The 13,000-nt window shown below is 38.9% G+C and overlaps 1 protein-coding gene across 6 annotated transcripts in view; it reads left to right on the forward strand.

The window, feature by feature from the left end:
• FUBP1 (far upstream element binding protein 1) overlaps positions 1 to 13,000 on the forward strand; it is a 35,929-nt gene that overhangs the window by 2,711 nt on the left and 20,218 nt on the right. For 4 of the 6 annotated variants that reach the window (XM_007423819.4, XM_007423821.4, XM_007423822.4 and 1 more), the window contains exons 2-8: positions 307 to 397; positions 1,152 to 1,214; positions 2,004 to 2,045; positions 6,071 to 6,110; positions 7,355 to 7,404; positions 7,492 to 7,563; positions 7,777 to 7,834. In XM_007423819.4, the coding sequence (XP_007423881.1) occupies positions 307 to 397; positions 1,152 to 1,214; positions 2,004 to 2,045; positions 6,071 to 6,110; positions 7,355 to 7,404; positions 7,492 to 7,563; positions 7,777 to 7,834 (416 nt within the window). The remainder of the gene's footprint in view (positions 1 to 306; positions 398 to 1,151; positions 1,215 to 2,003; positions 2,046 to 6,070; positions 6,111 to 7,354; positions 7,405 to 7,491; positions 7,564 to 7,776; positions 7,835 to 13,000) is intronic. The other 2 variants (XM_007423823.4, XM_007423825.4) reach the window with 1 other exon arrangement.

A 13,000-nucleotide genomic window follows, 5' to 3' on the forward strand; every position in this document is an offset into this window, starting at 1 on the left:
GTTCTTTCCCAGTTCCTTTTCTTTTAACAGTTTAGACAAAACAGAAAGCAGTTAGCTACCAGAATCTCGTGTGTTAACCAGTTTGGTAAATAATTTAATATACATTAATGGGTGCAACAAGTATAGACTGTTAATGTTATCTAATTAGTGATCAGTGGAGCATGTATGCAACTGAATTACCAGTAATGATTCCTTAATAAAAAGAATATCCTAGTGTTGGATGCAAAGTATTTTTGTTTATGAATAATTTAGCAAATAGTATGATGTAATTCTTTTGGTTAAAGCAAATGTGTATCTTTTTTTCAGATTGCAGCAAAAATTGGAAATGAATCAGGGACATCTGTGAATTCAAATGATTACAGTTATGGGGGACAAAAAAGACCTCTTGAAGATGGAGGTATGCTGCAAGATGCTAATATATTACTTTCTCAAAATTATAAACACTGACTGAAGAGTGTGTGTGAGAGCTTGTGCAGTTTCTGCTTAGAAGACGGAATAGTCCATCTTAAACATATACATGATCTTTAGATAAGACTTATAAAAGCTAGCTGGGGTACCCTTAAAAGTAGATAGTAATGATACTTACATTTTAAGAATCTGGGAAGGTAGGTAAATACATATTCTTTAAAACTCATCTTTGTATTAAAACATTAATTTTTATAGTCAATTCAAAATACTGTTCTTGAATTACTCTTTCAAACTTTGCATTGTGCAGGTGCAACATTTTAAAATGAAACTCAGTTTCACCAAAATTACAAATTTACAGCTAGATTTGGGAGAAAATGTCTTCTACATTGTTTGAACCCAGATAAGATGATGCTGTGACTTTTTTTTCCTTCTACAATATGTTAGTGAAATGTATAGCAAGTTTAATTTTTAGGCTCATGGGCTTAAAAGAGTTTACTGTGTTTATCTTTTAAAAGCGTGTAGTATTTTTTAAATTCATGAAGACAGATTTCTGATCTTGGAAGAGATGTAGGTTTTGAAGGAGTATAATTTTGTTTGCAGAAAATTTCCAAGGCTCTTGACAAGGAGTACTTGTGTACTTTAATAAAGTGCCTTTTATTAATAGTGAGGCTTTTAATATTCAAGATTGAGCTAATGATGCTTCAAATGATGTATGTAATGTATTCTTTTTATTTTATGTGTAGATGGCTCTTGGACAAGTCCGAGCAGTACAACACACTGGGAGGGAATGCCCTCTCCTTTTAAAGGCAGGAATTTTTATTTATTACCTGTGTTTAGTATGTAAACGTGAAATGAACTAGTGAATCTTTTGCAATGGATGACACACACATTTCTTGGAATATGTGTCTGACTTTTACTGCACTTAATTATGGTGGTTCATATATTCCTTAATATGGGGTGGGAAGGAAACATTAAAGTAATTTTTATCAGATATTGGTTATCTACGACTTTCACTCATACTAAACGAATTTGGATAGTAGCTATGGTAGTGGCTTTGAATCTCCTGTTTTGAAGTCTTATGCCGTGAAATTTTCAGTATTTGAAAAGGAAGCTTGTATGACAGTCCCCAGTTTGAGATTGTATTGCTATGTGTTGGTTAAATTTTAAACTTTGATTTTCTGTTTAATATTGTGGTTGTTGTCAGACATAATTTTAAAATGATTATTTCTCACAATGGTGGTTGTTTCAGTTTTTGTTACAGAAGCATCATTAGCTTTAGTGTCAAATTACTAATAATACAGTTAAATGTTTGTTACATTTTAGTGCCTGGATATCCATAATACCGTTTTTAAACCTGTGTGCTTTTATTGAACATGTTACATGATAAATGAAAGTACTTTGCATTTTTCCCCAATTACACTAACCAAATGTTAAACATATAAGATTTTTCTTTGTTTAGATGATCTATTCCCTGAAATTTCAAAAACATGCTAAAATGCACTGGACAAGTTGCATTTTGAACTTCTGGAACAGCCATTTATTTAAGTTACCTATATGTATGACCCAAAACATTTAAAAAATTCTTAATTTTGCAGATCAACCAGAGCCTAAGAAAGTTGCTCCCCCAAATAATGATTGTAAGTATATATGATTTGCTGTAACAAGTTATGCCATTTAATATATATGTATACACAAATTGGTGGCTGTTATGTACCAGAGTTGTGTATATTGATCTTTTCTGACTCTTCTCTTTCCATCCCTAAGAGCAAACATTTGCAATTTTATATTCTCTTGCTATGCACAGGATTCTGCTAGGTGGTACACGTTATAGGAGGAGAGCCCTATTAGTCTATCATTGTAAAAAATCAGGAATCTAGTAGCACTTTTTCCAACTAAGAACTTTTATTGAAAGGCATAAGCTTTCATGAGCTGCAGTTCACTTCATCAGATGCAGAGTGGTTATTCTGCACTCCAGACAGATTCCTGATTTTTTGCTAGTAAGTAGTAAGAGACTTGGAAAATGAACTTAATGAATAACAAATCCGTTTAAGAATGAGTTCCGTTCCCAAGGTCTGTCCTTAAGTCAAATTTGTATGTAAGCCAGAACACTATTACTGTGTAATATTGTATAAGTAGTATAATGTAATTAACCTTTGCTACAGTAGGTTCTGTTCTTAACTATGGGTCATCTGTAACCCAGGCATTCTTAACCCAGGGACTATTTGTAATCCATGCTCTTTGATAGAAAACAATAAGTGAATTTGATTTGTGTTAGTGAAAAGGAATAATAGAAAGTTACTTATCATTTTTCCACATAAATCAGTGTTAATGTTCAACCATAATTGGCATACCTTTTTGTTAGGAGTCTTTACTAATCGACTTGTAGATTCCCAGAGCTACTGTATTATGATCTGTGTTCTAATAATTTAATATGGTGCACAAGATTTCACTTACAAGAGAGAATGGGTTCAAAAGGACACTGCATAATTTAGTAGTGTAGATTTTTTAAACACAGTTCCACTATGGAAGCTATATTCTGGCAGAATTAGGAATGTGCAGCTATTTGGATCCAAAGAGGATAAAATGTTTCAGATTCACGTGGGTCGCTCACTTTTACCTTTTCCTAGGCTTGCATGGTGGTATTTTGATTTTAGGGGGGGAAAGTATTCATGCAACTGTCCGAGTGGCTGTTTATAAGCTTATTCTATAGGTATTTCCAGCTTCTGTGGAGGGGAGTGGGTGTCTTTGAGTCAGTCTTGATTCCTGAGGACCATGTACAGATCCATGCAATTTTCCTGGCAACACCGCAAAAGAGATTTGCCATTACTTTCTTCTAGGATGTATGGGTTTTGTTTGTACTTCCAGTCTAGGGTTGAGGTTAAGAAAGAGCAACTGGCCCAAACTGGCTTTCAGACCTATGGGAGGACTAGGACTTAGGTCTCCCCACTCCAGTGCTTTTAACCATTATACTAGACTGGTTGTCGTCCAGCTGTTTACTAGCTTTTTACATACAGTATTCTAGGAAGGTAGCAAGATACAGTTTTCAAACATTTCTCTGAGTATATGTTTGCTATATACTCTCTTTAGGGATATTTTCTCAAACCATTCTTGATCTTTAAACATCCTCCGTATAACAATATATTCAGATAGCAAGCGCAAAAGGATTAATAGTGAATTTATCCAGTAGACTGAGTCTTGTGTTCTGTAAGCAGAACTCTCCCTGAATATATCACCTATAGCTGATTTTCAGAGATTCCTAAATAATGAAAATTTCTAGAGTATCTTCTGATCCTCAAAAAATATTTTTGGAATAGGAAGGATGGAGTGGGAAAGCAATGTTGTGTAAACAAGTTAAAATTGTGTAAACAAATTGATATAGATGTGTAAACTTCCGATTGAACCTTAGTCAACAAATCATGATTAGTGACTGGGTTCACCCATTAGAGTAAGCTATCCAATAGAAGTTAATATATGTAGCTCAGGGTTGAACTGTGGAGTTCTTGGTGATCTCTGAGCTTGGTTGTTTGCTTGCAGACATTTCATTACCCAACTAGTTAACATCATCAGTGACACCATTAATGATGTTGCCTAGTTGGGTAATGAAACGTCTGCAAGCAAGCAATCAAACTCAGAGATCACCAATGACTCCAGAGTAAACTATATTTTAATAGTCTTTAACCTCAGTGGCTAGAGTTACATAACTTTAAATCATAAAGCAAGATTTACAACCATGGTGGTTAGGTTTCCATACCACTCTTAAGCCAAAACCTAACAAAGCACATGTATATTTATTTGTGGTTGGCTGCTTGGATTTAGAGGCGGCCTTTTAAGGTTCAGGTTTAAAAGAAGCTTCCTTTCCAAATAGAAAAAATAAGGTGTATTACAGCTAGAAAATATTTAAAACAGTCACAAAAGCTAATAAAACCTTTGCTGGAAATTTTAAGCCAGTTAAATAGAAATAATGGAATCCAGTAGCTAAGAGATTTTTAGAAATACTGTAATTTGTTTTTTTACATGGTAAGATTAGTAGTATAAAGTTTAGTAATATAGGCTCTTTCTCTTCTATAAGTCCTTACAGGTGTTTGTGTAATGTTTATTTCCTTTTTATTACTGATTTATTGATTCCAAGCCATATTTTGGTAGCATATTGTGCTACTTCTGTAGAAGTGTATATCATACTGCCAACAGTTCCTCTTACCATCTTGAATCAGACTGTTCCATCAGCAAGTCAGTATTTTGTTAGGATTCTTTTGATTTTATTTCAGAATTGATAAACTTATTTTAACTAATTTGTATGTTCAGTTTTCTCAGTTTGATGAAAGTAGAAATGAAAAGTTAGAATTTGGACCTTTAAATCTTCCAGTATATATTATCTTATCTATTAAGAAGTATGCTCCACTGATTTCAAGGTAATTAGGTTAAGTATTGCAGCTTAAAAGTATTTAAGACAATGACTGTTAAAACTGCTGCAGCAGTTACAATTATGTTGAAGCATAATAAAGTGCAGAGATTTAGTTGAATAACATCTTTATTTATAGCCTTTTCAAATATGAAACATTATTTAGCATTTTCCCTGTAAACTTGTAAAAATTAAAGTGGTTTAATTTAGAAAACACAAATGTCTATGTAGTTTAAAAGTTAAAAGCCAAGTGGAATAGTTTTAATTAACCTTGAAAACTAACCAACGAATTTTTTTTTGAAAAACTGGAACTTTTTCCTTTTATTAATCAAATTGTTGATAGTTTATATATTCAAAGGATTACAGTATTGGAACATAGCTAATTTTTTATGTTATGAATTTGCATTTTAATTGTATATGAATAAAGGCTCTTAAAGTATTCAGCTAAATGCAGTGGCTATTTCTGCTTGAAAATCACGTGTGGCAAATAGGGCTTTGGTTTGTGTGGTTCTTCCTGCTTCATACTCATGTATACACTGAGTGTTTAAGGGGGTGGAATCTCATTAAAGTATTGTGTGATGCAGGAAGACACATGAAGTAAAAAGGAAGAAAATGAAAAAAAAAAAAAAACTAAGCAAAGAAGCCCTAGCAGATACCGGCACCTAACTGATCTTGTTTGTCCTTGGAAGCAGAGCAGGATCAGGCCTGATTAATACTTGCATGGGAGACCTACAGGCACTCTCAAGCTGTAGGCTACACTGCAGAAACATTCTGAAAGAAGGCAGTTGGAAACAACTTCCAGGTGCTGGAAATCAAGCTTGATTGCCTTATATGAGTGTTTTCTTTTTCCCTTCACTTTCACATTTTTATTCCCAGTTTACACATGCTACCGTTTGCCTTTACTTGCAAAATAATAAATTATTATTTGTACTTGCCCTGAAGAATTAGTTTTTTGTCTTGATTTGTAATCAAGCAGTAAACTTAAGAGAAGGAAATAGCTAAACAGAACATATTAGGTGGAATTGACCAAGCTAAAGTACCAATTCTGAGCTATCTCATTACATCCAGTGATGTATTTCTGGGTTAATGATGTTTTAAGTTTGATTATTTGGCAAAACTGGGAATGTTAGTCAAATGCAAATATATTGAAATGAAAGTCTGGTAGTCAAGTTTGCGTCCTGTGTGTTCTTGCATTTGTGTGTTGTATGCCATTATTGCAGATTATTTGGTAAAATTGTCAAAGTATGTAATATTTCATTTTAGCTTTTGGAAATCAGTTACCACCCATGCATCAGCAACAGAGGTAAGATTTTATTTTTCTTTAATTTGATCCTGGTAGAAAGTAATTATTTTCTATTGGCTTGTTTTAGAAATTTATAAATTGTTACGTTATCAGTATCAGAAATGGGCTTTGGGATTTATTTTGTCTCTTGTGAGCAGACCAAAAAGCTATTGGGAAGAAAGTGATGTTCACATAGTTATTTCAATCAGTAATTGAAATAATTACAGCTTCAACTGGTTGGGGAATTTTTATTTACTGTTTGCCAGATAACGTTCACTGTAGGTGACATTGAACCAGATGAGGTAATTAGTTGAGTAGGGATAGAGAATTAGGTTTTAAGTCACATGTTAAAAATAGCTATAAAGCTGAAAATGCTTGTTTTTTTACCATGCTACTTTTTCAGTGAAAGTTAAAGGGTTGCATTTCTTTTAAAGCAACTTTCCATTATGGTACTCATCAAGATGGAGCTAGTTTTCTCCATTGATTTGATTGTTGATATTGTACAAATTGGGTTGCTTCTCACACTTTTTTTCAAAACAAGATGCCTGCCTATTCAACATGATGCAGGCAAACTATTTTCTCTTCTTTGCAACATTTGTTCTATATTTTGGGTTGTGTATACTAAAAAAAATAAATGAAAAAGTAGGGTAGGCTGCATTAGACTCCACTGTTTCTATTGAAATCTTCTTTTAATTGCAATTGCAGGGCACTTTCTTTGACCAATACTAGTAGTGATATATTTAAGAACAAAAGATATTGCCATATATAACTTAGAATTAGGTTCATTTGAAAAAGAAAAGCCAAAGTTCAAAATGTTCATTATTGAAATTCTTCTCTCACTTATGAAATAAACAATTTTGGTGAAATTTCCTAGCACTTTCTTCCTCATTTATGTTCTTGTTATATACTTTGTTTTGCTTCTGACTTGGATCTTTAATATAAAATGAAATAACACTATTTATGTATCTTTGAAATGCATATAAATTGCAATAAGTTACCAGATTCATATAAGTGGCTTCAACATTATTAGAATTTTGGCATTTTAACTAATTGGCTAAAGTTTGACCACCTGCGTTAAAGTAATATTAATGGACGTTATTATTTTGTAGGCACGGTGATTTAAACAAATATGGAAAGCAAAGAGCGTTAACTGAGTGGAAGTAAACATTAACAAATATATAAATATGATGTACCTCTTCAGTTTGGAGAGAAAACTTGATTTCAAGCTAGGTATAAATACTAGTTTGTGGTGTTTTTTTTCCCAGGTCTGTAATGACAGAAGAATACAAAGTTCCAGATGGAATGGTTGGATTCAGTGAGTATATAGATGTATTACAGTATATTTAAAACTTGCAGTGTATGGTATTAATGCATTAACTGATTTGTTTGTCCTTTTCTCAAGTAATTGGCAGAGGAGGAGAACAGATATCTCGCATACAGCAAGAATCTGGATGTAAAATACAGATTGCACCTGGTAATTATTTCATTTTCTGTATTTTACTAGCTTGCAGTTTCTGGTGGAACACTATAAGTTAATATTGCATGGATGTTACTTTGATGGTCTTAAATTGTTAGTTTATAAGAGACTGAAACAGTCATGAATTAGTTGAGTGATCTGTTAAAATCCTAAAAGCAAATTACTGATATTTGTTTACTAGTGTTCATTCTGTGCTGTTTCCATTTGTAGATAGTGGTGGGCTTCCTGAAAGATCTTGCATGTTGACTGGAACGCCTGAGTCAGTACAGTAAGTTTCTTCACAAATGCTTTCTGATCATGTTGAAATAATTTCTCTTGAAAGTTTTCTTTTCAGGTATGTTCTAGTTTTGCTTAATTATTTCTTTTCCATTAATACCACAAATTCCATATTCTGTGTACAGGTGGTCCCCAGGTTAAGAACACCTATGACCCATAGTTAAGAATGAAGCCTATTGTAGCAGACTTTGAGTTAAATACACAATGGTTAAAGTTCATTACATTATACTACTTATACAGTATTATACAAGGATTTATTTATTTATTTATTTATTTAATTTCTCCCCACCCATCTCTCCCCAATGGGGGACTCTGGGCGGTTCACACAAAACATTAAAACCATAAATACATAAAACATAAAAGTTTAAAAACATTACTAAAAAAGAGAAAAAGAGTCCAAGATGATGATGAAGGATCTGGGGCTGAAGACAGCAAGCCTCTATGGGGCTAGCCATCCCCATGCTTGAAGTATTCCTTCCCCACCCCAGGCCAAGTGATAGGACCAGGTCTTCAAAGCCCCCCGGAAGGCCAGAAGTGAGGGGGCCAATCTCACCTCCAGGGGCAGAATATTCTAGAGCGGGGGCTACCACAGAGAAGGCCCACCTCCTGGACCCTGCTAATCGAAGTTCTCTTACTACGGGGGTCCGAAGCATGTCCTCTCTGTGTGATCGAGTGGGATGGGTTGAAGTCATGGGGAAGACGCAGTCCATTAGGTAACCTGGTCCCATCCCATGTAGGGCTTTAAAGGCGATAACCAACACCTTGAATTGGACCCGGAAGCAGACTGGTACCCAGTGCAGCTCGCAGAGCAATGGCGTTACATGGGGCTTTCTTGGGGCTCCAAAAATAGCCGGCGCAGCTGCATTCTGGACCAGCTGTAGCTTCCGGATACTCTTCAAGGGTAGCCCCATGTAGAGTGCACTGCAGTAGTCTATCTGGGAGATAACAAGGGCATGAGTGACTGTTCGAAGGGCATCCCGATCCAGGAAAGGGCGTAACTGATGCACAACCCGAAGTTGTTCAAAGGCCCTCCTTGCCATGGCTGCTACCTGCTCTTCAAGCAGGAGCCGTGAGTCTAGGAGGACCCCAAGACTACGCCTGGGGCAGTGCAACCCCATCCAGCACCAAAGATGACAAAGTCCTGGATACTGAGGAGCCATTAACCTACAGCCACTCGGTCTTACCAGGGTTCAGCTGAAGCCTGTTGTTCCCCATCCAGACCCTTACAGCCTCCAGGCACCATGAAAGGGTGGTCACAGCATCACTTACAGTGGGGCAAAAAAGTATGTAGTCAGCCACCAATTGTGCAAGTTCTCCCACTTAAGAAGATGAGAGAGGCCTGTAATTTTCATCATAGGTATACCTCAACTATGAGAGACAAAATGAGAAAAAAAATCCAGAAAATCACATTGTCTGATTTTTAAAGAATTTATTTGCAAATCATGGTGGAAAATAAGTATTTGGTCACCTACAAACAAGATGTCTGGCTCTCACAGACCTGTAACTACCTCTTTAAGAGGCTCCTCTGTCCTCCACTCGTTACCTGTAGTAATGGCACCTGTTTGACCTTGTTATCAGTATAAAAGACCCCTGTCCACAACCTCAAACAGTCACACTCCAAACTCCACTATGGCCAAGACCAAAGAGCTGTCAAAGGACACCAGAAACAAAATTGTAGACCTGCACCAGGCTGGGAAGACTGAATCTGCAATAGGCAAGCAGCTTGGTGTGAAGAAATCAACTGTGGGAGCAATAATTAGAAAATGGAAGACATATAAGATCACTGATAATCTCCCTCGATCTGGGGCTCCACGCAAGATCTCACCCCGTGGGGTCAAAATGATCACAAGAACGGTGAGCAAAAATCCCAGAACCACACGGGGGGACCTAGTGAATGACCTGCAGAGAGCTGGGACCAAAGTAACAAAGGCTACCATCAGTAACACACTACGCCGCCAGGGACTCAAATTCTGCAGTGCCAGACGTGTCCCCCTGCTTAAGCCAGTACATGTCCGGGCCCGTCTGAAGTTTGCTAGAGAGCATTTGGATGATCCAGAAGAGGATTGGGAGAATGTCATATGGTCAGATGAAACCAAAGTAGAACATTTTGGTCCAACCTCACCTAGTTGTGTTTGGAGGAGAGAGAATGCTGAGTTGCACCCAAAGAACACCATACCTACTGTGAAGCATGGGGGTGGAAACATCATGCTTTGGGGCTGTTTTTCTGCAAAGGGACCAGGACAACTGATTCGTGTAAAGGAAAGAATGAATGGGGCCATGTATCGTGAGATTGTGAGTGAACACCTCCTTCCATCAGCAAGGGCACTGAAGATGAAACGTGGCTGGGTCTTTCAGCATGACAATGATCCCAAACACACCGCCCGGACAACGAAGGAGTGGCTTCGTAAGAAGCATTTCAAGGTCCTGGAGTGGCCTAGCCAGTCTCCAGATCTCAATCCCATGGAAAACCTTTGGAGGGAGTTGAAAGTCTGTGTTGCCCAGCGACAGCCCCCAAACATCACTGCTCTAGAGGAGATCTGCATGGAGGAATGGGCCAAAATACTAGCAACAGTGTGTGAAACCTTGTGAAGACTTACAGAAAACGTTTGACCTCTGTCATTGCCAACAAAGGATATATAACAAAGTATTGAGATGAACTTTTGATATTGACCAAATACTTATTTTCCACCATGATTTGCAAATAAATTCTTTAAAAATCAGACAATGTGATTTTCTGGATTTTTTTTTCCTATTTTGTCTCTCATAGTTGAGGTATACCTATGATGAAAATTACAGGCCCCTCTCATCTTTTTAAGTGGGAGAACTTGCACAATTGGTGGCTGACTAAATACTTTTTTGCCCCACTGTACCTCACCTGGGATGGAGATGTATAATTGCGTATCATCAGCATACTGATGATACCTCATCCCACGATGGCGGATGATCTCACCCATTGGTTTCATGTAGATGTTGAAAAGGATCGGAGAGAGAACCGAACCCTGTGGCACCCCACAGAGGAGGGGCTAAGGATGGGATCTCTCGCTCCCTATCACCAACACAACACCGTGCCTCCCACCCCCAATTCCTGAGTCGTCCCAATAGGATACTGTGGTCAACAGTATTGAAAGCCGCTGAGAGATCAAGGAGAGCAAGGGTGGTCGCACTTCCACCATCCCGCTCCCACCAGAGATCATCCATAAGTGCGACCAATGCTGTTTCCATTCCATAACCGGGCCTGAAACCTGACTGGAAGGGATCCAGATAATCCATTTCCCCCCAGAAACCCTTTGGAGCTGTGATGCCACCACTTTCTCAACCACCTTCCCCAAGAAGGGGAGGTGGGAGACTGGACGGAAATTGTCCAGTACAGTAGGATCCAGGGAGGGTTTCTTGCAGAGGGGGTGCACCAATGCTTCCTTAAAGGCAGCCAGAAACACTCCGTCCTGCAAGGATGTATTAACCATCGCTTGGATCCAACCACATGTCACCTCCTGAGCTGCTTTTGCCAGCCAGGAGGGGCATGGGTCAAGATGGCAAGTGGTGGCCTTCACAGTCCCCAGGATCCTGTCCACTTCCTCAGGATCAACAGGATCAAACTGTTTCCAGATAACTGGGTAAGAACCCCGGTATCTCCCCACGCTCAGAGTCTAACTTGGAACGAATCCGAGCGACTTTGTCCTGCAGATGCTCCGAAAATTCCTCTGCGCGGCCCTGCAAATGAACCCCCACATCCCCCTTGCCAAGGAGGGACCTAGTGATCCTAAACAGGGCCGCCGGGCGGCATTCTGCAGACACAATAAAGGCGGAGAAGTATTGACACTTCGCCACCCTTATTGCCACAATGTAGGCCTTAACAGTGGGTCTAACCTGTGTTTGGTCGGATTCGGTCTTTGTTTTCCTCCAGCAGTGCTCTAGACGTCTCTTGACCCTCTTCAGCATCCTCAACTCCTCTGTAAACCACGGGGAGTGTCGGGGCCGATGTGGCAAGAGAGGTCGCACAGGCGCGATCCTGTCCAAGGCCCCGGCTGCCTCCCTATTCCAGGCAGCAGCCAAGGCCTCCACTGGACCATGCAGCAGATCCATGGGAATACCCCCCAGCTCCCTCTGAAACCCTGACGGATCTATCAGGCACTGGGGGCGGACCAGTCGCATGGGTCCTGCCTCCCTGTGGAGAGGGGTGGCGTAGGAGGAACTCAGGGTCACCAGGACGTGAACTGACCATGATAATGGGGAAAGTTGTAAATCCATCCTCAGATCACTTTGCCATTGCTCTGACAAGAGGACCAAATCTGGCATGTGACTGCTGTCTTGGGTTGGGTCCCACACAATTTGAGACAGGCCCATGGCTGCCATGGTAGCCATGAACTCCTGAGCCACCTCTGAGGACCATCCCAGGGATGGCAGATTGAAGTCCCCCAGAACCATAAGCCTGGGGAACTCCACCACCAGCCCCGAGACGGCCTCCAGCAGCTCCACCACCAGCCCCGAGACAGCCTCCAGCAGCTCAGGCAGGGAGGCTGCCACGCAGCAGGGAGGCTGGTACAGTAGTAGAACTCCCAACTGTTCACGGGAACCCAACCGAAAGAACAGTGTCTCACAGCCAGAAACCTGGGGAGCAATGCCCCTGAAGGCCACCGGAATAATACTGTTCCGGCTTACATACAAATTCGACTTAAGGGCAGACGAGAATGGAACTCATTCGTAAACTGGAGACTACCTGTATTCTTATTGAGAATCCTGCCTCTTTTTTAAGTGTCCCAGACTGTATGCTATCATACAGCAAAATATGTCTAACTCTGCCTTTGAAATATGAACAATCTACAGTGCAAAATTTTCTGATTTTTCTATTGAATCTTTATCTAGTCACTGGAAAACATTTGCTCTTCCAGTGTATTTGGAAGGTTCAGTAGTTCTACTGAGGCCAATTCCTAGAGATGTATAACACATTTTGAGCATACAATTCCATGTTTATAATGCTTTTTTCCAATTTTACCAGAAGTTTTCTGATGCTTAGTCCATCAATCCAAAAGTATGCAGAGCTGGAAATAGAACTGTTTGAAGGAGGTCATTCAACCTCAGAACACTTTTGATTAAAACATTATAGTATGGCAGTTGTGCCAAATAATTCTTTGATTTTCTCAAATTATTTTGATATCAT

This window comes from Python bivittatus, unplaced genomic scaffold (genome assembly GCF_059951505.1).
Source record: "Python bivittatus isolate LINGU-HERP-01145 unplaced genomic scaffold, Pbiv_v1 ctg000700_np1212, whole genome shotgun sequence".
Lineage (NCBI taxonomy): Eukaryota > Metazoa > Chordata > Lepidosauria > Squamata > Pythonidae > Python > Python bivittatus.